Below are 25,081 nucleotides of genomic sequence, written 5' to 3' on the forward strand. Positions count from 1 at the left end.
AGGGGGGTATCTGATAAGCGGAGGATCCGTGAGAGCCACCGAGGGACCCCAGAAGTCGGTGTTCAGGGCCACTCTGTGCAAAACGAACTGCACAGTGGAGGCAAGTATGATATGTTTGTTATTTAAAAAAAAAAAAAAACAAAACATTGCAAACCTTTACAATTACTTTAAGTTTGTTCATTGGGGCTGACCTGAGATTTGAAGAGCATGTATTGGGGCTGATCTGAGGTCTGAGATGCATGCATTGGGGCTGGTCTGAAGACCATTTATTGGGGCTGAGCATACTTTATGTATGCACAAGTTAATCAATTTTAAAATCATAGTTGTATTGCTAATGACCAGTTAAACTCATTAATATATAATTGTTAACAAACTTTAATTGCTGATAGCAGTACAACTATAATGCCTCATGCACACTGGATGTTATAAAAACGTTATAAAAAAACGCCAGCAGCTTTGCAGTGAGTTTTTCAACATTTTTGCAATAGCGTTTTTTAGGTGTTTTTTTTTTTTTTTTTTTAACTCCTCTCAAACCACTAGTTTTGGGTTTTTTTAAAGCCAAAAAACGCTCCAGCCAAAAACAGTTGATAACAGCCTGTGTGTGCATGGACGCATAGGATAACATGCTGGAGAGTCACTGTAGAAAAAAGCCAAAAACTGCAGCTGTAAAAACGTCCAGTGTGCATGAGGCCTAAGTGCAAATACTGATAAGAAACAAAGACTGCAATGCACTATTTTTTTTACTGGCACACCACTTGTCTAATGCATGTAAGCATGACACTCAAAGTATAACTAAAGGCAAGCATGGGTGCTCAACCTGTGGCCCTCCAACTGTTGCAGAACTACGGGTCCCATCATGCCTCTGCTCTTGGGAGTCATGCTTGTAACGGTCAGCCTTGCAATGCCTCATGGGACCTGTAGTTCTGCAACAGCTGGAGGGCCACCGGTTGAGCGCCCAATGACGGGGTTGGAAGGGAAGGGAAATCTCCCCAAAGAGACACAGATGGCAAAAAAATAAATAAATCTGAGAAGGGTTATAACCCTGTCCTGGTCTATTCAGAATGAAAAAAAAAACAAAAAAACATTTGCCTTTAGTTCTACTTTAATGTGGAAAAGGTTGCTGACCCCTGACATAGAGGTGTTGACTTACTAAAGGCAAACAGACTGTGCACTTTGCAAAGTGCCGTTGCACTCTGCAAGTACAGCTGCTCCAGAGCTTAGTAAATGAGCTGAAGCTCTGCTGACTTCGATCGTTCAATCTCATGCATGCAAAAATGCTGTTTTTGGGGTTTTTTTTCCCCTTGCACGTGATTGGGTATTTTTTGCAAAGTGACTCTTTACCTCATTTACTAAGCTCTGGAGAAGCTGCACTTGCAAATTGCATTGATTATTTGCATTTAGTAAATCAACCCCAGTGTATTGTTAGTGAGCACATTTATTTAAGTGAATTCCGCAGGGTTTACTGTTAACCAAAGAGAACCTTAACATTTGTATTGCTTTCCACATTATTGTAATAAATAGAGATTTGTAGAGTAGCCACTAGTGGGAGCTCTTCATTCCATGGAGGTAGGGCAGGGAGGGGCCAATCCGCAATCTTATTTTCAGTTTTCGAAAGAGAAAAGCATCTGGCCTTGATTGGCTGTGATTTGGTGAATGTAGCCCAGTGTTATCCAGCAGTAGTGATGGGCTTGGGCATGTTCGGATCGAACCCACCAGGAGGCTGTCACTGTACACGGCCAATTGTAGGCAGTGAGGCATTTCCTGACCCGCAGCTGCACATACACACGCTGCCTAGGATTGGCGGTGTGCAATGGCGGCTTCCTGGCGGGTTTGATCCGAACACGCCCGAGCCCATCGTTATCCAGCAGAGACGGTCACACACAGAATGTGTAGTTGTAATACTATTATGTTAAGAGTACAAATTATTATCAGATGAACCGCACATACTGTATTTACCATTCCTCTAATATATTTGACACATTCTGTATGATAACCTCTTGTTTGTACAAATTATCCAGAAAACAATAAAAATTATGGAAAAAAAAAAAGACAAGAGAAAAAATATTGTGTTTAAATTAACCACTTCCCGCCCGGCCTATAACCAAATGATGGCCGGGAAGTGGTTCTGTTATCCTGACTGGGCGTCATATGACATCCAGCAGGATAACATGCCGGCGCGCCGCATCTCCGATCATGATAAGAAGCCTCTGACAGAGGCTTCTTACCACGTGATCAGCTGTGACCAATCACAGCTGATCATCGCGTGAACCAGGAAGTGCCGGTAAACGGCATTCCTCAGTTCGCGCTGACAGGGAGAGCCGATTAGCACACTGATTATCAGCACAGCCCCCATCAAATGTACCCATAAGCTGCCAATCGGTGCCCAGTCAGTGCCCCATCATAACCCCCTGCCAGTGCCCAATAAAGTGCCAATCAGTGCCCACCACAGTGGAAATCAGTGCCCACCATAGTGCCAGTGTTCATCACAGCGCCAATCAGTGCCCAGCATTAACACCTGTCAGTACCTGCCCAATCAGTGCTGCCCATCAGTGCCATCTATTAGTGTCCATCAATGCCACCTGTCAGCGCCAATCAGTGCCGCCTATCGGTGCCCATCAGCACCACCTATCGGTGCCCATCAGTGTTGCATATCAGTGTCGCCTATCAGTGCCCATCAATTCTACGTATCAATGCCTCCTCATCGGTGCCACCTTATTGCCAACTCATCAGTGCCCATCGGTGGTGCCTCATCAGTGCCCGTCAGTGAAGGAGAAAACAAAATTTTATAACAGAAACTGAAAAAAAATTTTTTTTTTTCAAAAATGTCGGTCTTTTTTAGTTTGTTTAGCAAAAAATAAAAACCACAGAGGTGATCAAATACCACCAAAAGAAAGCTCTATTTGTGCAAAAAAAATGATAAAAATTAAGTTCGGGTACAGTGTTGTATGATCGCGCAATTGTCATTCAAAGTGTGACAGCGCTGAAAGCTCAAAATTGTCCTGGGGAGAAAGTGCCCGGTATTGAAGTGGTTAAACACGCCAATATGACAAAAGATGTCATCATGTCTTATATGATTATTATTTGTGGACTTTTTTTGTGGGCAGAGTGACATCACTCAATGTACACATCTCAGTGATGCGCTATTCTCTGGCAATTTACCAAATTAATTTCGGTTTTACAATTGTGTAATTTTCTGCAGTTTCCCAGCAATAAATGAAATGTACAGCGTCATAAAATGTGATTGCATCTATCTTCTGTAAAATTGGCAATTAGGCACAGACATGAAATGCTTGTTTTCCAATACAGAGGTTGTATAATCCATCATTGGCATTTCAGCCTCTGTATGTTCAAGGTGTATGAATGACTTGCAGCAGATGACTTTTGGCAAAAAAAAATTTTTAAAAAAGGGAAAATAAATCAATTGCGTATTCTCCAACGATGAACAATGATTTCCAAGAGCATGCCCTAGGGGAAATCAAGTCAAGAATTTTAGAGAATGGTAGTTAGTGATTGGATATGCATGTGACGGTTGGCTGCGGTAGTCCAACCAAACCAGCCACTTCTCGCGGTCTCAAGATTTTTTTTTTTTTTTTGTCTAACAATCATCATATCTTTTTCTGAACGAGCCAAGATTATCCCTAAAGTAGTTTCTGAATGAGATCCTACATAAGGTATCTGTAGGAGTCCTAGGAGGTAAAACATCTTCCTGTTCTCAAATTGACCCCATCAGATGGCAGTGTCCTTTGGGACTTAAAGTGGTTGTATGCATTCTATACATTAAGATAAAAAGCCTTGTGTGTAGCAGCAGCCCCCTAATACTTACCTGAGCCTCATTTCGATCCGGCGATGTTGCATGATAGACTCGGCTGTCCGGGACTCTCTCCTCATTGGCGGAGACAGCAGCATGGCGCCATCGGCTCCCGCTGCTGTCAATCAAAGTCAGTGAGCCAATGAGGAGAAAAAGGGGGCGGAGCCGGGCCGCGGCTCCCTGCCTGAAGGGACACAGTGAGCTGCAGCTCAGCTCGGGGTTCCCCCATTGCAAGCTGCTTGCTGTGGGGGCACTCAACAGGAGGAAGGGGGCAGGAGAGCCAAAGAGGGACCCGAGAATAGGAGGATCCTCTCCAAGTCATTAAAGTTTTGAGGCTGGCGTTTGGTAACTCGAACCTTCAGCTCCCTCCACATATTTTCTATGGGATTAAGGACTGGAGACTGGCTAGGCCACTCCAGGACCTTAATGTGAATTCTTCTGAGCCACTCCTTTGTTGCCTTGACCGTGTGTTTTGGGTCATTGTCATGCTGGAATACCCATCCATGACCCATTTTCAATGCCCTGGCTGAGGGAAAGAGGTTGTCGCCAAAGATTTGGCAGTACATGGCCCCGTCCATCGTCCCTTTTGATGCGGTAAAGTTGTCCTGTCCCCTTAGCAGAAAAACACCCCCAAAGCATAATGTTTCCACCTCCATGTTTGACTGTGGGGATGGTGTTCTTGGGGTCATAGGGAGCATTCCTCCTCCTCCTCCTCCAAACATGGCGAGTTGAATTGATGCCAAAGAGCTCAATTTTGGTCTCATCTGACCACAACACTTTCACCCAGTTCTCCTCTGAGTCATTCAGATGTTCATTAGCAAACTTCAGAGGGGCCTGTACGTGTGCTTTCTTGAGCAGGGGGACCTTGCGGACGCTGCAGGATTTCAGTCCTTCACGGCGTAGTGTGTTACCAATTGTTTTCTTGGTGACTATGGCCCCAGCTGCCTTGAGATCATTGACAAGATTCTCCCGTGTAGTTCTGGGCTGATTCCTCACCTTTCGCATGATCATTGAAACTCCACGAGGTGAGATCTTGCATGAAGCTGCAGACCGAGGGAGATTGACAGTTATTTTGTGTTTCTTCCACTTGCAAAAAATCGCACCAACTGTTGGCATCCTCTCACCAAGCTGCTTGGCGATGGTCTTGTAGCCCATTCCAGCCTTGTGTAGGTCTACAATCTTGTCCCTGACATCCTTGGACAGCTCTTTGGTCTTGGCCATGGTGGAGAGATTGGAATCTGATGGATTGCTTCTGTGGACAGGTGTCTTAGGAGCACTCCCTTTAAGAGAGTGCTCTAATCTCAGCTTGTTACCTGTATAGAAGACACCTGGGAGGCGGGAGCCAGAAATCTTGCTGATTGATAGGGGATCAAATACTTATTTCGCTCACTAAAATGCAAATCAATTCGTAACTTTTTTGAAATGCATTTTTCTGGATATTTTTGATATTCTGTCTTTATCTGTTAAAACAAACCGACCATTAAAATTATAGACTAATCAATTCTTTGTCAGTGGGCAAACATGCAAAAATCAGCAGGGGATAAAATACTTTTTTCCCCTCACTGTAGCTCACACAGGACCTTACAAGGAGGCAGAAATACACAGTGTGTTGGAGGTGTAGGTGGAACAGACACACGCGGAGAGTAGGCGCACCCACAAAGCTTTTATTGAACGGTAGAGAGGTTGCAGGAATTACAGGCAAAAGCAAGAGTCAGTAACGCAGGGGCGGATGCACAGCGGGATTAACAGAGTTACGGCTGGTAAAGGATAATCCGCCACAGGACTGGACAAACAGGAGGGATAACAGAGTTCTGGCAGGTAGGGGTAGTCCATACACAGTTCAGGGCACACAGCAGGGTTGGTAGAGTTCTGGCAGATATAGGGTAATCTGTACACAGTTCTGGGTACACAATGGCAGAGTTCTGATAAGCAAAGAGTCACTCTACTCAGAACACTGGCAGGCACAGGGTTAATCCGCTCACAGGATGGAGTATGCAGGGTTGGCAGGCACAGGGTTAATCCGCTCACAGGACAGCACACAGCAGGGTTGTCAGGCACAGGGTTAATCCGCTCACAGGATGGAGTCTGCAGGACTGACAGGCTTGGTAGCTTGGATGGGGAGGACAAGGGGGGTGGTCTGGAGTCTATGGCCGTAGCCCAGGACCTCGCAGGCTGGCAGTGAAGAGAGAGAGAGCAGGAGCCAGGATGGGGTCTCTGATCTCTGGAGCCTGGCTCCAGTATTTATATCCAGAGCTGAGGCGCGTGCTGGTGTCTAGGCAACCCCCCAGTCTGGCGTTGGGTAACAAGCCTCGCCCCTTCACTTCGGGCCCACACAGGGAGCGTGGTCTTTGTCCCCCCAGCGGGCACGGAGCGCTGTGCCCACAGGGACAAGAGGGGGGTGCGCGTGGCAACAGGCAGGTAGTCTGCATGTGGCAGATCCACATGCAGGCATGGTGGGCAGACTTCCCGGCGCCTAGCGGGGGATGCTGACACAGCAGGGGGAAGCTCCCTGGCGCCTAGCACTGAGTTCTACATGTGGGCACCGGAGAAGGCAATGGGGTGAGTGGCTAGTGGGGAATCCCATGCTGGGGATGAGGGGCAGAGCTCTGGGGGTACAAGAAACAAGGAGGGGGGCAGAGACCGTGACAGCCCCTCACCCTTTTATTTTACAAGTGCTTGGAGGCACTTGTGAGGAGTATGCTCACCTACTGGGGGTCCTGCTGTCGGGATAATCCGTCAGCATTTTGGTGTTGGCTCCCACGCCGATACTGAATGGTAAAGTTGTAAGGTTGGAGAGCTAGGCTTCACCTCAGGAGGCACCCGTTATCCCCAGACACCCTACTGAGCCATGTGAGCGGGTTTTGATCCGTAAGGATTGTGAATTCTCGGCCATACAGATAGGGTTGACGTTTCTCCAAGGCCCAGGCAATGGCCAGACACTCTTTCTCAATGGTGGCGTATGCCACCTCCCTGTCCAGAAGCTTTTGGCTGATGAAGGTGATGGGATGCTCTTCCCCTGCATCATTCACTTGACTAAGGACGGCTCCCAGTCCATAGGTCAAGGCATCTGTTTATACCACAAAACGTCAGTTGTAGTCAGGAGCAGCCAGAACAGGTTTACTTGCAAGGGCAGATTTGAGCTTGTGGAAGGTCGGTGTCCAGTTTATCATCCTACGGCTGTTCTTCTGGGTGAGGTCGGTCAGAGGGGGTAGGCCAGTCATGGATGGCTTGAACTTTTGCATGTTCGGGTTTCATTCTGCCCCCCTACTCTGTGACCTAAGTACTGAAACTCAGCCATTCCCAGCTGGCATTTGTCTGGTCTTATGGTCAGCCCTGCCCTGCAGATGCGGTCAAAGATGGTCCCTACGATAACTTAGCCTGTGACAGGCCATTAGAGAGGGAGTCCTGTGCTGACGTGAGGATGGGCCAGGAAAGGAAAATTACAGTAAGTATTTGATAACAATTTTTTGTTTTCCTGGCCCACGTCACGTCACCACACAACGGAATATACCAAAGCTAATACAGGGTGGGAGAGAACAAATGAAAAGAGACACTGTTAGTAATTTGATCATGTGTAAGAAAACTGAAGTTTCCCTGCTTTGCACTCAGTGACTCTTGTGTGAAAACTCAGAGGGACTACTTCCCAGTTTTTCTGGAAACTGGATACCACTTTAAAATTGAACCTTGAGGATAGACGTGGTATCCCTATCTCTGGTAAAAAAAAGAAAAGGAAAGACACCAAAGGGTCCATGCAGGAAAGTGTTACAATCTTCAACATTCTTTTGTCTGAAGTAGTTTCTGTCAGGAGAACTAGTTTTACCATGAGGTACTTCAATGGAAATTAAACAATTGGAGCAAAGGGTGCTCTCAGATCCAAGCCTAAGTCCCGCAGAGGGAACAAGGATTTCCCTCAAGGTCATATATAGATTGTCATCTGGAAGAAGCATCTGGTCACTGACTTTTGCACCCATCTGCAGCCTGTGAAAAGATAAAGTAGAGGTCTGTACCTTAAATGGAGTTGTATGACAGACCAACCTCTAGCGCTGACTGTAAAATGTCAAGGATATTGGCTAGAGCAAGGAACACAGGAGTGAAAGCTTTTGCTGAGCAAACAAAACAACCTTCTTTCATATCCTCTCATAGATGATCTTCTGGTCACCAAGGTCTGAACAACCTCAGATGAGAATGCCTGCACCTCTGGTGTAGCCTATTCCATAGCCAGGCTATTAGTGGTCTCATTGGATTGGGGTGCTGTTACTGACCTTGCCATAAAAGATTTCATTTGACCAGACACAAAGATCAAACAGAAAATTCTATGGCACTGTGAACCTATCTTGTATGAAGGAGTCTTTGCATTGGTATCCTGTTGCAAATATCAGAAGCTGCATGTGCAGTGAAGTCTCCCTGAGAACTACTGCTGGAACGCCCCATAGGGCAAATATTGGTATGAGGCACTTGTTGAAAAAATATTCTGCCTAACTGAACCAATAATTTGATTTTGCTTCCCTGGCAAGAAGACCAACCTTAACTGACTAAGTAGTTCTCTGTCCCACGCAAAATTTCTTTACAAGATGTAACAAAAAAACTTGGTGTCCCCTTGTTGGGTAATGTAGGCTACTACTGTCTTGTTGTCAACCTTACTCAGCCCCCTTGAAGATCCTGAAAGGCTTGCAAAGCTAGAAAAGGCTTCCTTCCATTCAAGGGAGTCTGCACTTCACAGCGCTCAAATGGCCTTGCACTTGTTTCTTCAGATTGTGGACTCCCCAGCCCCAGAGACTGACATCAGAATCATCCTATCTCCTGGGCTGAGAGGCATGCCTCCGAAAGAAGCACAGTGCCGATGTCCAAAATTCCAGTTCTTGTTGAATTTGTATAGGCACAAAGATTTTCTGATCCATAGACAGCCCAGCTCATAGGTTAAAGAAGGCAAATTGAAACGCCCTCATGTGCCATCTGGCCCAATCCACCACTGCCAACAAGATGTTCAAAAGATTCCTGTGGCTGTGCCAATTCTGTAGAAGGCAGACACCTGAACTGGAAGTGACATCTGGCCACCGCAAATCTCACACGCCTCTGGTGCTCGGCATTGATCGGTACATGGAAGTACGAGTCGGCCGGTCGATTGATACCAACTGGTCCTCCTGCTGAACTGTCCCTTTGACTGTCCGCATGGACTCCATCTTAAACCTCTTGGTGTGTATGAACACATTTGATTCCTTCAAACTGAAACAGGCCAAAAGGCTCCCGCCTTAAGTACTGGAAAAACTGGGGAGAAAGGACCCCAGATGATTCTATGCTTCCGACATCACTGGCATGATGGCCTTGTAGCAGTATAAAAAAAATCTTGCAAACATTTTCTCTTCTGAGATCTGTTGAACATACTGTAAATTAAATGAATTCAGTCGTTAACTTTTAAAATCTCCCTTGTACTCCCACCTGTCTTCTGGACCCTCTGGTCTTTGATGATTGTCATTCAAACCCTCCAAAAGGAGGCTACAATCATCAACTTCACTCAGGCCCCCTGGCCCCAACTGGAAGAGACTGGTTTGATGCACCTTCAAAAAGAATTTCCAGCCATCTTAGCAGCTTGTTCTGGACTTGATTTAATGTCAAAAGTAACTTTGAGACACCTCCACTGTGATCTGTTAAATCTGCAGCCTGTTCTATAAGATTTGGCCTCCTGCACCTTCTGAAGTTCAGTAGGCTTGAGCAAAGGATGGCGGCTTCCTCTTACTAGTCTGTGGCCACTGTCCAGACTTTTCCTCCTGTCATTCATTTAATTTTGGTGCTCAGAGTTTGGCCAAACAATAACCTCCCATTATAGGAAATGTCAAAGGCTTGTGTAGAAGTTCCGCCTGCCCTCCAGCGGCCGTAACCACAATGCTTTCATAGCAGGGACTGAGTGCGCCAGCGCTTGTACTAGGTCTATCAAAAACATCAACCAACAGTCAGTTGCTAGGTTCCACTCTTTCCAGAAACTGTGCCAAATCTTATAGTTTCCAGTGTTGAATGTAATGCCATTTCTGAAGTTTATATAGCGACGTAAACTCTATTGCTGATTGGCAGGCAAAATCTGTCACTGTATAGATTCCATGCAAGCCTGATGGCCAGATCACATGCAACATTCTACCTTTGTTGACTGCACTAGAATGGGCTGTACTGCTGTGAACTAGGTAATTGGAATCAAAGTTAGACACTGTCCATGCATTCTTGATGCAGAAGAAAAACGCGCTGGACTGCCTCTGGTGTGAACAAGTCCACGTTCTCATCCATATGATCTCTGAAGGTAACCGAGTTATAAAAAGGCAAAGACACTTGCTGCCCCAGACACTAGAGGGCAGCATCCATCCCTGGAAGCGCAGTGCATAAACATACATCAGCCATCCTATTTGGATAACGCTTAGAGAACCTGTTACTGTAAATTGGTCTTCTGACAAGGTCTCTGTCATCCTTCATCAATGAGCTCTTTACGCTCCATCATTATGGGTGTTGCTTGTGACGTGGATATTTGCAGCATACTTTCTGCTATAGCCGCCTTAATAGGGTTGCATGGCTGTCAGGGTGACAATTTTTATGATTTATATCACTTGGCTCGGGCCAAATTGAACTTTCCTATATAGTAGGATGCCCAATGGGTATAAAACAAGTGAAATTTGGGTGAGCCAAGATGGTTTGCATATAGAAATAGCTTGGCTTCTTTTTCAAAATTTCCCATTGAAATGTATGGCTGTCAGGGTGCCATATTTTAGGCTTTATATCACTTGGCTCGGACCAAATTGAACTTTCCTATATAGTAGGATGCCCAATGAGTATAAAACAAGCGGAATTTGGGTGAGCCAAGATGGTTTTCATATAGAAAAAAATTATTTGTTCAGAATTACCCCTTTAAATACATGGCAGTTAGGGAGACAGAATTGTTGTTAAAGTTCACAATTTTATTATAAATGTTGCAGATGATTGTATTTAGTAAATAATCACTTTTGCGAATAAAGATCCAACCTGAATATGAAGCTGGCCGAATAAGGAGCCAACTTCTGCATTTGAATAAGAAGCTGGCCGAATAAGGAGCGAACATCAGGTTCATACAGGACCTTATTTATTGCTGTCTGTGGGGACATTCACCCTCCTAAATAAAGTTTTATTTTTATTTTTAGACATTGATGAATGCCGCTACGGGTATTGCCAGCAGCTCTGTGCCAACGTTCCTGGTTCTTACTCCTGCACGTGTAACCCAGGATTTTTGCTGAACTCAGATGGGAGATCCTGCCAAGGTACGTGGAGCAATAATACAAACCAGATGGGGGATTACAATGAGCAACACATGAGAAATTCAGTATATTTATTGTTCCCTAAAGGACAAACTGCATTGATGTCATTGGTCTCTAGTGAAGGGATAGGCTGCATTCTCAGTGATATCACTGCTCTCTAGTGATTGGATAGGCTGCATTCTCAGTGATGTCACCGCTCTCTAGTGAATGGATAGGCTGCATTCTCAGTGATGTCACCGCTCTCTAGTGAATGGATAGGCTGCATTCTCAGTGATGTCACCGCTCTCTAGTGAATGGATAGGCTGCATTCTCAGTGATGTCACTGCTCTCTAGTGAATGGATAGGCTGCATTCTCAGTGATGTCACCGCTCTCTAGTGAATGGATAGGCTGCATTCTTAGTGATGTCACCGCTCTCTAGTGAATGAATAGGCTGCATTCTCAGGGATGTCACCGCTCTCTAGTGTTGTACTACTGTTGACGTCATTGATTTGTAAGGAATGTATAGGTTTCATTCTCGTAACCAATGCTAACAATATTTTTTATCCAGGTGATTTTTTTTTTTAACAGCTGATACCTTCCTGTTTATTTTGTTCATCTAGACGTTGATGAATGTACCACACAGAATCCATGTGTCCAAAGCTGTGTTAACACGTATGGTTCATATTTGTGTCGATGTGAACCGGGCTATGAGCTGGATGAAGACGGCATCAACTGCACTGGTAAATCTGTTCAACTAATACAAAGTCCTCAGTGTACTGCCTCTTATACACTTTACAATACTCCTAAGTAATGCAGTGGATGTTGGGTAGCCACAAAGATTTTTTATTTTCAATGCTGGCAAAAGGTTGGCTCTGCCTATTAGATCTGTACATTGGCTGCGATTGTGCATGAGACACCTTCTCTTTATTCCAGATATGGATGAATGCAGTGTTTCAGAGTTCCTGTGCCAGCACCAGTGTGTCAATGAGCCTGGATCCTACTACTGCAGCTGTCCGAATGGCTATGTGCTGCTCGATGACAGCCGGACATGTCAGGGTGAGTGACCGGAGCCACAGCAATATAATGTTATAGGTCAGTGGTTTCCAAACTGCAGCCCTTTGCTTGCCTTTTATCCGGCCTTTGGGGCAGTGTTCCACTGACACCGATGGTGCAAATTTCCTCCCACTGACACCAACACTGGGGGTAATATTCCTCCCAATGACACCAATGATAGGCTACTATTCTACCCACTGACACCAACGATTGAGCATTATTCCTCCCCCTGACACCAAACGACCACCTCCCTGAAGTCTGAAGGAGCAGTAAACTGGCCCTTAGAAAGTTTGGAGTTCTGTTCTGTTTTTTTTTTTTTTTTTTTATCAATTTTTTTTTCTTTACAAGAACAGAATATCACAGACAAACTGTCACAAAGAACAAAAACTAAAAATAGAAGAAAAGAAAACATTTAACAAGTAGCAACAAAAAATACAGTACTAAGCCCACATGTTGCTATTAAATAGATCTAGCAATATATCACCTGTACCCCTCTATGATACTTGGCAAACGAATAATTACCCCACAAGTAACAATAAGAACAACATTCTCAACAAAAAGTAATAGACAGGCCCATTGCGTCTATCCAACTCGACCATATTGCAGAAAACTTATGTATAGCATTACGAGAGAGGTACGTATGTTTCTCACTCATCTACTGATGGCGGAGTAGAGAATATACCCATCGTGAAGTAATCAGTTTTCGTGCAAGAATAAAATCTTAACCAACCACTTTAACTGCTTGCTGACCGCCGCACACAGATGTATGTCGGCAGAATGGCACAGGCAGTCAAATGGGCGTACAGGTATGTCCCTTTAAATTTGCCGCCTTTCAGGCGCGCCCGCCACGGGAGCGTGCCCACAGGTCCAGGGAACTCGATGTTCTCTGGCGGCCCGCGATTGCGGTGTGGAGAGGTAGAACGGGGAGATGCCTATGTAAACAAGGCATTTCCACGTTCATGACAGTGATCTACTGCTTCCTGTCATCGGGAGCAGTGATCGCTGTCATGTCCTAGGTAGCCCCTCCCCCCCACAGTTAGAATCACTCCCTATTACACACTTAACCCCTTGAACTCCCCCTAGTGGTTAACCCCTTCCCTGCCAGTTTCATTTACACAGTAATCAGTGATTTTTATAGCACTGATCGCTGTATAAATGACAACAGTCCCAAAATAGTGTCAAAAGTGTCTGCCATAATGTCGCAGTCACGATAAAAATCGCAGATCGCCGCCATTACTAATAAAAAAAAAATAATAATAAAAATGCCATAAATCTATCCCCTATTTTGTAGACGCTATAACTTTTGAGCAAACCAATCAATATACGCTTATTGCGATTTTTTTTTTTAACCAAAAATATGTAGAAGAATACACATCGGGCTAAACTGAGGAAAAAATTGTTTTTATATATATTTTTGGGGAATATTTATTATAGCAAAAAATAAAAAATATTAAGTTTTTTCCAAAATTGTTGCTCTTTTTTTGTTTATAGCGCAAAAAATAAAAAACCGCAGAGGTGATCAAATACCACCAAAAGAAATCTCTATTTGTGGGGAAAAAAAAAAAAAGACGTCAATATTGTTTAGGTACAATGTCGCTCGACCACGCAATTGTCAGTTAAAGCAACGCAGTGCCAAATCGCAAAAAGTGCTCTAGTCAGGAAGGGGGTAAAATCTTCCGGGGCTGAAGTGGTTAACATTTTTCTGACCTTTCTTGCTTACAAGTTAAAATCAGTATTTATTGCTAGAAAATTATTTGGAACTACCAAACATTAATTATATATATATATATATATATATATATATATAAATAATTTTAGCAGAGACCCTAGATAATAAAATGGCGGTCATTACAATATTTTGTGTTACACTGTATAAGTGCAGCACTCTTGAAAACACATCTTTTGGGGAAAAATACACTTTAATGATTTAAAAAAAAAAACAGTAAAATTAGACCAATTTTTTTTGTACAATGTGAAAGATGATGTCACGCCAAGTAAATAGATACCCAACATGTCATGCTGTAACCACTTCAGCTCCGGAAGGTCCACCCCCCCCCTTCATAATCAGGCCATTTTTGTCGATACTGCACTGTGTTGCTTTAACTGACAATTGCGCGGTCGTGCGACGCTGTACCCAAATAAAAATTGTGTCCTTTTCTCCCACAAATAGCTTTCTTTTGGGGGTATTTGATCACCCCTGCGGTTTGTATTTTTTGCGCTATAAACAAAAAAAGACTGACAATTTAAAAAAATATATATACAGTTGTGTGAAAAAGTATTTGCCCCCTATCTGATTTTATTTTTTTGCATATTTGTCACACTTAAATGACTCAGATCATCGGACAAATTTTATTATTACACAAAGATAACCTGAGTCAATACAAAATGCAGTTTTTAAATGATGGTTTCTTTCATTAAGGCAAAAAAGCTGTCCAAACCTGCCTATGTGAAAAAGTAATTGCCCCCTAATCCTAATAACTGGTTGTTTCACCCTTGGTGGCAACAATTGCAATCAAGCGTTTGTGATAGCAATGATTCTTTCACATTGCTGTGGAGCAATTTTGGCCCACTCTTCTTTGCAGAATTGTTTTAATTCAGCCACATTGGAGGGTTTTCCAGCATGAACGGCCTGTGTAAGGTCATGATACAGCATCGCAATTGGATTGAAGTCCGGGCTTTGACTAGGTCGCTCCAAAACCTAAATTTTGCTTTGGAGGTGGACTTGCTGTTCTGTTTCAGACCATTGTCCTGCTGCATAACCCAAGTGCACTTGAGCTTGAGGTCACGAACTGATGGCCGGACATTCTCCTTTAGGATTTTCTGGTAGAGCTCAGAATTCATGGTTCCATCAGTTATGGAAAGTCGTCCAGGTCCTGAAGCTGCAAAGCAGCCCCAGACCATCACGATACCACCACCATGTCTGATTGTTGGTATGATGTTCTTGTTTTGAAATGCTGTATTAGTTTTATGCCAGATGTAACGGGACTCACACTTTCCAAAAAGTTAAATTTTTGTCTCATTAGTCCACAGAATATTTGCCTAAAAGTCTTGGGGATAATCAAGATTTTTTTGGGAAATGTGAGATGAGCCTGTGTGTTCTTTTTGGTCAGCAGTGGCTTTGGAACTCTCCCATGGATGCCATTTTTGCCCAGTCTCTTTCTTATTGTTGAATCAAGAACACTGATCTTACCTGAGGCAAGTGAGGCCTGCAGTTCTTTAGATGTTGTTCTTGGTTCTTTTATGACCTCCTAGATGAGTCTTCGTCGTCATGCTCTTGGAGTAATTTTCGTGGCCGGCCACTCCTGGGAAGGTTCACCGCTGTTCCAAGTGATCTCCATTTGTGGATAATGGCTCTCCCCGTGGTTCACTGGAGTTCCAAAGCCTTAGAAATGGTTTTAAACCCTTCCTAGACTGATACATGTATATTACTTTGTTTCTAATCTGTTCTTTTCGATTGTGGCATGATGTGTGGCTTTTTGTGATCTTTTAGCGTTCTTCACTTTGTCAGACAGCTTCTATTTATGTGATTTCTTGATTCAACAGGCCTGGGTGTGGCAAGTGAAATTTAAAGCGGGGGTCCACCTATCTATCGTTTTTTTTTTTTTTTTTTGAGTTCATTCACAAACTTTTCTTCTCAGCATTACATACTCACATATTGTGTGTAATATGACCGCCTGTGTCAGATTTCGTCGGAAAGAATAACTTATATTATTCACTGCAGGCAGTTTCCATCTTCATTGTGGGCATTTGAAGCCCACAAGCATTTATTTCCTGGATGTGGTGAATGCTGTGCTCCCAGCATTCACTGCTTGTTCCCGCACATGCTCAGTGGCATCCTGGGAAGCCTGAGACTAGCTCCCAGGAGAGGCTAGAAACACGCCTACTCCCACGGGAGGAGAACCAGGAAGTGCAAAGAAGAATAGAAAAATAAAAGGTAATTACGGCGATTTAAATTTTTTAAAATGGCATGTCAGCATCTAGGCAAGGAAGAGAATACATACAGATATTGTTCAAAATTTGGGTGGAACCCCGCTTTAACTCGGCTTTCCAAAAAAATTGTGGTTAAATCACAGTTCATTCATGATTCAGCACGGGAGGGGGCAATTACTTTTTCACATAGGGCCAGGCAGGTTTGAACTGTTTTTTTTTTTTCCCCTTTAATAAATTAAATCATAATTTAAAAACTGCATCTTTGATTTACTCGGGTTATCTTTGTGTAATATTAAAATTTGTTTGATGATCTGAATCATTTAAGTGTGAGAAATATGCAAAAAAAATAAAAATAAAAATCAGGAAGGGGGCAAATACTTTTTCACACAACTGTATATCTTTTACTTTCTGCTATAAAACACATCCAATAAAAAAATTTAAACAAATCAAATGTCTTTATTAATCTAGGCCAATATGTATTCTACAAACTACGGGATATATTTATGGAATTTTTCTTTTTTTTTAAACTAGTAATGGCAGCGATCAGCAATTTTTAGCGGGACTGCGACATTGCGGCGGACAAATCTGGCACTAAGTGACACTTTTTTGGGGACCAGTGACATTTTTACAGTAATCGGTGCTAAAAAATGTGCACTGTCACTGTACTAATGACACTGACAGGGAAGGGGTTAAAATCGGGGGAGATCAAAGGGATACTGTGCTCCCTGGGAGTGTTTTCTTACTGTGTGGGGATGGTTTAACTGTAGTAAGACAAAGATCTCTGTCATCCTTACTAGCAGAACATCGATCTGCCTTGTTTACATAGGCAGACCACCCTTCTGCCTCACTCGGAAAGATCGCCGGGTTCCCGGAGGACATCGGGTCTGCCAGACCCACTGATTGGCTCCCACAATATACAGTATATATATATATATATATATATATATATATATATATATATATATAAATATATTGGCTGTGATCGGCCTTAAATCGCGTCATTTCCTGTCGGGAAATAACACGATTTTTTGACACAGTCCTTCCTGCCCACTGGTGAGGGAGGAAGTGATGCTGAGCGCCGCGGAGCCGGAAGTGACAGATTAGGAGCCACCACCTAGCAACAGGGCACTTCTGTTTAGTTAAAAAAATTAATTTCTCTCCAAATGTTTTTTTAGTATCAATAAAGTACTGGGGAAATGTAAAAATATTTTTCAGGGTGGAACTCTGCTTTAAGAAGAAATTTTGACGACAACTATGTGTATGCCAATGAGATAAGCCCCTTAGTAGTCTCAGGCCCGGACTAGTATATCAAGCAAAGGCGTTGGGGCAAAAGAGGTGGATGGAATCGAGCCCTGTGCACGAAGTGCATGACGCATTTGTAAATATTGATAGAACCAATGCTGTTCCAAGTTAAACTCTGAACGCAGTTGTTGAAAAGATTTTAAAGTTCCATCAAAATAAAGATGAGAAGGAGCTGTGATGCCTGCTCTCTCCCGCCTTAAAAAGCCCTAGAGCTGAGAACATTCTGCCAATGTATCATTGGGCCAAAGTCGGCCTCTGTTATATATTATACCATTCTTTCTTCTATCATATCTAACAATACCTGTGCAAGGAGTCTGGTGAAGGCTTTTTATTGCTGACTCTCCTGTCACAGCTCTCTATCAATTCCTAGATCGCAGCTATAAATATTCGATTTACTTTTCCATACTTTGGCATCCTTCATCTGTCCTTTTTCCCCATTGGCTGAATTTTTTTTTTTATCTTTTATTATTGGCTGACCACTCATGTACAGTGGGGAAAATAATTATTCTTGCAGATTTTGTAAGTCTGCCCACTTACAAAGAAATGAAGGGTCTATATTTTTTGTTATCATAGGTGTACTTTAAAATGATAGAGACAGAATATCAACCAAAAATCCAGAATAAAATAAATGTTCAGTGAGTAAAATAAATATTTGATCCCCAAGCAAAACATGACTTATTTGGTGGAGAAACCCTTGTTGGCAAGCACAGGAGGTAAGACGTTTCTTGTAGTTGATGACCAGGTTTGCACACATCTCAGGAGGGATTTTGGTCCACTCTTCTTTACAGATCTTCTCTAAATTCTGAAGGTTTCTTGGCTGTCTCTTAGAAGACCCATCCATGACCCATCTTCAGTGTTCTGGCTGAGGGAAGAAGGTTCTCATCCAAGATTTTACAATACATGTCCATCCATTGGACCCTCAATGCGGCAAAGTCGGCCTGTACCTTTTAGCAGAAACAGACCCAAAGCATCATGTTTCCACCTCCGTGCTTGACTATAGGGATGGTGTTCTTAGGGTCATAATCAGCATTTTTCTTCCTCCAAACACGGTGAATCAAGTTAATACCAAAGAGCTCAATTTTGGTCTCATCTGACCGCAGCACTTTCTCCCAATCCTTCTCTGAATCATTTAGATGTTCATTGGCATGACTGTACATGTGCTTTCTTGAGGAAGGGGATGCGCCATGTTTGCAGGAAGAAAAATGCTGGCTATGACCCTAAAAACACAATCTCTACAGTCAAGCACGGTGGTGAAAACATTATTCTTTGGGGCGGTTTCTCTGCTAAAGGTACAGATTGACTTTGCCGCATTGAGGGGCGAATGGACGGGGCCATGTATTGTAAAATCTTGGATGAGAACCTTCTTCCCTCAGCCAGAACACTGAAGATGGGTCATGGATGGGTCTTCCAGCATGACAATGACCCAAAACATACTGCCATACTTAAGGCAACAAAGGAGTGCCTCAAGAAGAAGCACCTTAATCCTATAGAATATTTACAGAGGGAGCTGAAACTTTGAGTTGCCAAGTGACAGCTAAGAGACCTTAAGGATTTAGAGAAGATCTGTAAAGAAGAGTGGACCAAAATCCCTCCTGAGATGTGTTCAAACCTGGTCACCAACTACAAGAAACGTCTTACCTCCTGTGCTTGCCAACAAGGGTTTCTCCACCAAGTACTAAGTCATGTTTTGCCTGGGGATCAAATATTTATTTTACTCACCGAACTGCAACTCAATTTATAACATTTGTATTGTGTTTTTTTCTGGATATTTGGTTGATATTTTGTTTCTATCATTTAAAATTATACCTATGATAAAAAAAATGATAGACCCTTCATTTCTTTGTAAGTGGGGAAACTTACAAAATCTGCAGGGGATCAAATCATTATTTCCCCCACTGTAGGAAAGGAAAGATGATGCCGATGTATCCAGAAAGACTGTCAATTTTTGACTTTGCCTTCAAAAGTCTGATTTCTAGTCTGAGTTTTCACAGCTGCTATCTAGGGACAGCTGGAAAGTGACTTGCCCAGAGAACAGAAGTGTCTTCTGCTTCTTTAGAGGATTGAAGGATAAACTTGACTTCATAGAGATTTTCCCAAATGTTCAACAATCTCTGTCTGTGGTAATGAGCTATCCCAAGTATTCCCAAGTTGATAGGTGTGCGCAGCCTATTGCATTAGGGTTTGCACCCCAAAGCTCAAACATATTTGCTTGTGTGTGCATGTCTATATATACTGACGGTGTCAGCAGAGCAATGGACGGTGTCAGTAGGACAGAGACTGGTGTCAGTAGGGAAGTGGAAGGTGTCAGAAAGTTTTTTACTTTTATTATTTTTTTACACATTTTTTAGGAGCCACAGGGTGATTAGGGTGTGCCCAGGCACACCTGGCACACCCTGTGCGCACGCCTATGCCCAAGTTCATATTTCCCAAGTTACTGCCATTTAAAAAAAAAAAAAAAAAAAAACTTTTATATTGCCGGATGTTGCCTGAGAATTGCATTGCCCCATTGAATATGAACAAGACGGGACACATCAATGGGATTCCTTTGCTTATAATAAGGTGTAAATGCCAGCGAAATCCAACATGTGCAAATATTCACTCTTGCTGGCCAATGGAGTGGAATTTTGACTACTCTTTTGCCCACTTCCTGTTTATGGCTTTGCCGCAGTATAGGGTGGTATTACAGATTTCTGCCCATTATAATTCCATTTTCTATATCACTGGAGGGCCCCTGTAGCATTACCTTGCAAAAGATGAGTCTGTCTGTATATTTGGCAGGTTGGAAAGCTTGACTGTGTATTATCAAGGTTTTGAACCCCGCCCGTCAAGATCGGCTCTACATAATGTGCTTCTGCTGCAAGACTCCCTCTGCTGAACTATGTTGTTCTATTTCAATAAACATTAAAGTGGTATTCAATCCAAAACCAAAGATGTAATATATTGCAGCTTACCAATCATAAGATGCGGTGGCTGCATTCGTTTTCTTTTTTAGGCTTTTTTCCCCCCACTCTGTTTTCACCTGGTGATCTGGCCAGTAACACACCTCCTGTAATCGAGTGCCCCCCCAACTCTGAATAAAGGAGCACAGGGGGCACCTTTGGAGAGCAGCATTGTCAGTCGGGGGGGGGGGGAATGGTGTTAGGGTGGTACTAGCAGATTAAGATACACTAACAAATTGAAGCCAAACTCCAGCTCACACTTTTATACAGCAGTTACAGCAAATATTTTTTTTCTCCTATTGGGGTGAAAGTTTTACATACATAAAGCTGATCATTGTACTTTGTAAGCAGTCCTGTCAATGGTAAATGGTCATCCCTGTAATGGATACATCTGCATTTGAAAAGCGAGACTTACTGGCTAGATCACTAGGTAAAAATAAGAGAAAGAAAGCCTAAAAAAATTCAGCCATAACTAAGAATTGGTAAGCTGCATTTTATTAAATGTCTTTTGCTTTTTGGGTTCATTACCACTTTAAGTAAAAGAAATATTCACTCTTGCGATGTGATTTGTAAATTGTGGTTTTCCAGATGTCGATGAATGTGACACGCGGAACAATACCTGCACCGCTCAGCAGACGTGCCTCAACATCCCTGGAACCTACAAGTGTTTAGATCCCATGCGATGTGAGGAGCCGTACGTCCAGATCAATGATAAGTAAGTACAGGCGAATATGGAGGATGTTTATAAAAAGTTGTGACTGTAGAGTGCAGTCATAACATACAGGGTAACAAATAAGGGTCCAATCATACTTGGCACTTTACTGCGGGCCTCGTGCAGGTGAGCACGAGGCCTGCATTGTGTGTATCCCCGTGGGCAGGTGTTGTGTATCCCCGTGCCGGCGCCCCATTCATTTCTGTTGGGACATGTGGCTGCACAGACACTGCTACCATGTCCTAATATGACATACGGTTGAGGGTCCCTGAACCCACCCTGTATGTATTTAGGGACCCCCGCACTCACCTGCATGTCATATTAGGACACGGCGGCTGTGTCTGTGCAGCCGTATGCCCAGGGCTGTCTTTAATATTGATTGGACCCTGGGCAAATGTTTTCTTGGGGCTTCCCGAATCCACTTCACTTATTTTCGGGCAGGGCAGACTCAAGGGGCAGCTGCTTTGGGCCCCACAACAAGGACTGGGCCCCGGGGCAGCTGCCCCTTTTGCCCAGCATTAAAGACGGCCCTGCGTATGTCCCAATAGAAATAAATGGGATGCCGGCATGGGGACACACGCAACACCTGTGCATCCCTGTGCTGGGAAAACACAGACCTGCATTGGGGGCCCGCAGCAAAGCGCCCATGTAAATAATTCCAGCAGAGTTACATATTGTTAATTAGGTTTAGATTTCTCTCCTTGTGTGCTTTATTAGACAAGTGCGATTCGTTTCAGTCCGAATACAAATTCGGACAGATTTTTGGTTATTCGGAGATTCAGATGTATCCGAATGAAATGGTAACGAATTTAGTTTAATTTAATTTTGTTTATTTATTTTCTAACGAATTCCAAATTTTCAGAACTAATTGAATTCAGATCGGTCTAAAAATGATTGACCGATTAGAATTCTGTGTGCAGAATAGCTGGTTGGTAAGCAGCAGGCCGGGAAGCCGGCTGCCGCGTCCTTAAAGTGGAGTTCCACCCAAAAGTGGAAGTTCCGCTTTAAGGACTCCTCACCCCCTTACATGCCACATTTGATGTAATTTTTCTTTTTTTGAGGGAGGGAGTGGGTACCTCGTTTTGACAATTACCCAGCTCCCACTTCCGCTCGGGCCATCTAGGCGACTCGAGTGGACGTTCTCCCTCCCGGCAATCTTCTGGGACACATCGCAGGTCCCAGAAGATTCCCCGGCCATCGAGGAAGAGCAGCTGTCACTGCGGGGGTTCCCACACTTGTGATGCCGAGGCGAGGAAAAGAACCGAATGTTTGGGCGGCCGCATCGCTGGATCCTGGGACAGGCGAGTGTGTGTTTGTTAAAAGTCAGCAGATACACTTTTTTGTGGCTTCTGACTTTTATTAAACACAAAAACGGCTGGGACTCTGTTTTAACAACCGATGGCTGATCAGCTGTCAGCGGGCTTCCCCACTGACAGCTGAAATGTAAAGAAAAGAATTCTGGCAATAAAAAAATTCTAAAAAAAACAGTGTGGGTCCCCCCCCCCAACATCTATATCACACTCTTATCCAAGAATGCAGACCAGGAAAGGGGAAGGGGCGAGCGAGTGCCCCCCCCCTCCTGAACCATTCCAGGCCACATGCCCTCAACGTGGTAGAGTCTGCCCCCACCCACAGCACCTTATCCTGATGTTCCCCTTAAAATCCATACCAGGCACTTCAGGGGCTTTTTTTTTTTTTTTTTTTTTTTTTTTAATCTTTCATTGCCGGAATTCTTTTGTGCACATTTCAGCTTTCAGTGGGGAAGCCGCTGACAGATTATGAGTCACCGGTCATTAAAGATGCGGAGGCCGGATTCCCGGCCCGCTCCTTAACAAACAGCTATTCTGCACAAACAATTCGAATCGTTCGATCATTTTTCAACCGTTCCGAATTCGTATTGTTCCCAAAAATTTAGAATTTGTTAGAAAACGAATAAACTAAATGAATCAATGTAACTAAATTATTAACATAACAAATCAAATTTTTCCGTTCTGCACATGTCTGTGCTATATATTTCATCAAGTTAAAACTCCAACAAGTTTGATTTTGTATTTAGATTATGCCAGATTAGAAGGATCTTCCCCCCCGTTTTTTTTTTTTTGTTGCTAATTTATACCACTCTATGCCTGGTATAATCCATTACAATTAATAGCCGAGTTTGGCAAAGGAGCACTGCCCAAGGGCCCCATGCCACTAAGGGGCCCCATCAGGGTTGCCAGCCTCAAAAAAAAAAACAGGGACAGTATGTAAAAATCTGTGTTTTTAAAAAAATCCCAAGATTATAGCTGCCCCGCCTCTCCAGTACCTTTTCAGTGTGTGTATGTGTATTCTGTGTGTGTATACTGTGTGTCTGTGTGTGTATAATGTATGTGTGTGTGTATACTGTGTGGTCCCATAATCACCTATTGCCCGGGGGCCCCATAATCTCCTATTGCCCGGGGGCCCCATGAGTTGTCAGTCCGCCCCTGCCTCTGGGTGTCATGCTTGTGGCTGTCAGAGTCTTGCTATGCCTCGTGGGACTTGTAGTTCTGCAACAGCTGGAGGACCGCTAATTGCATATCCCTGCCCTAAGAATTACATTCCCAGCGACCTTGTGAAGAGCTGCAGGATGACTGCCTTCAGGAGATTACAGAAAACTCAGGTTAGCTAAACTGAGTAGACTTTGGGACTTTAGTACATTGGCAATATTTGACTCATGTACTTAACCTCATCCGACCTGTTACATGCGAATATAACCTCTGACTAACCCTGGACGCACACTGGCGTTTCTGCAGAGTATTGGCTGCAGATAATCGGCCAGTTTGTAGGCGGCCATAGCACATAGAGCGTTGCTTCCTCCAGAGGTGGCAATTAGCCATCACTGAAAGTACAAAACCAGCCATGGTCATTGGGCTGTCTGTATTTAGACTGAGTAGTCCACTGACTGGCTTCACTTGTTGCTTGGAATAGCTCAAGTACTATAGGGCCACACATTAACTAAATGACTACGCCACCAGCATCACAGCATTTCTTTAACTTTTATTTCTTGATCCTAGTCGCTGTATGTGCCAGGTGGAGAACCCTACCTGCCGGGACCAGCCATTCACCATTGTCCACAGACACATGGACATCCTCTCCAACAGCCGGGTTCCTTCAGATATCTTCCAGATGCAAGCCACCAGCCGCTACCCTGGAGTCTACTACATCTTTCAGATCAAATCTGGAAACGAGGGGAGAGAATTCTACATGAGGGTAAGAGAAGAATAGAAGATTACACATGAAAACACCAAATTTTTCCATACATATCACATCCTCGACGTGACCGACCACTGGACATGGTCATATTACAATTCTATTACACTCTATACATAAAACACTACAACCCCCAACATGACCAACCACTAGACACCATCGTAATACAATTCTATTACACTCTATACATAGAACACGACATGTCCAACATGGCCGATCACCGGACACCATCATTGTACAATTCTATTACAATCTATACATAGAACTACACTCCCCAACGTGATCTACCACTGGACACGATTATAAAACCATTCTATTACACTCTATACATAGAACACTACACTCCCTACATGTAAAATATAGGAAACTAAAGCGCTGAAATGATTGAACCTATGTGAACTTAAACGGTACCTTCATGAAAACAGCTGCAAACAATATAAGTGCTCCCACACTAAAAAATTGAGTAAAAAATGTGAACGATTGGTGCGCTATTATCAAAGAACAAAATTAAAATAAATTTAAAAAAATACACAGTGCTGTTTAAATAAATTGATAAGTGCAATGTGAATGTATGTGCAATAAAAAATATATATTAGTATGTTAAGTTAAATGAACACCTCCATGTGTAACTTTAAATGGCAAGAAAAATGGGTATTAACCTCCAAATATGCCCGCTGACAAGATGTTGGATTCAATGAAAAACACACTGCTAATGGATGTTAATATGCCCTTCCAAATGATCTTGGCACAAGAAATCTCTATGTAGAAAAACTTTGTATGCTGCACATACATATGCCGATCACTTAATTCAATCAGTGGTTTAAGTAGTGAAAAAAAAAACAAAACCTCCACCCCTCA

General features: G+C 43.3%; 1 protein-coding gene across 1 annotated transcript in view; it reads left to right on the forward strand.

The window, feature by feature from the left end:
* The window catches only part of FBLN5 (fibulin 5), a gene marked incomplete at its 3' end in the record, with an annotated part of 80,772 nt that extends 56,549 nt beyond the window's left edge, over positions 1–24,223 (forward strand). Inside the window, 5 exon segments of the mRNA XM_073609686.1 lie at positions 10,963–11,079; positions 11,677–11,796; positions 11,990–12,112; positions 20,869–20,995; positions 24,028–24,223. Of these exon segments, the coding sequence (XP_073465787.1) occupies positions 10,963–11,079; positions 11,677–11,796; positions 11,990–12,112; positions 20,869–20,995; positions 24,028–24,223 (683 nt within the window).
* Between the last annotated feature and the right edge of the window lie 858 nt (positions 24,224–25,081).

This window comes from Aquarana catesbeiana, linkage group LG13 (genome assembly GCF_042186555.1).
Source record: "Aquarana catesbeiana isolate 2022-GZ linkage group LG13, ASM4218655v1, whole genome shotgun sequence".
Taxonomy (NCBI): Eukaryota; Metazoa; Chordata; class Amphibia; order Anura; family Ranidae; genus Aquarana; species Aquarana catesbeiana.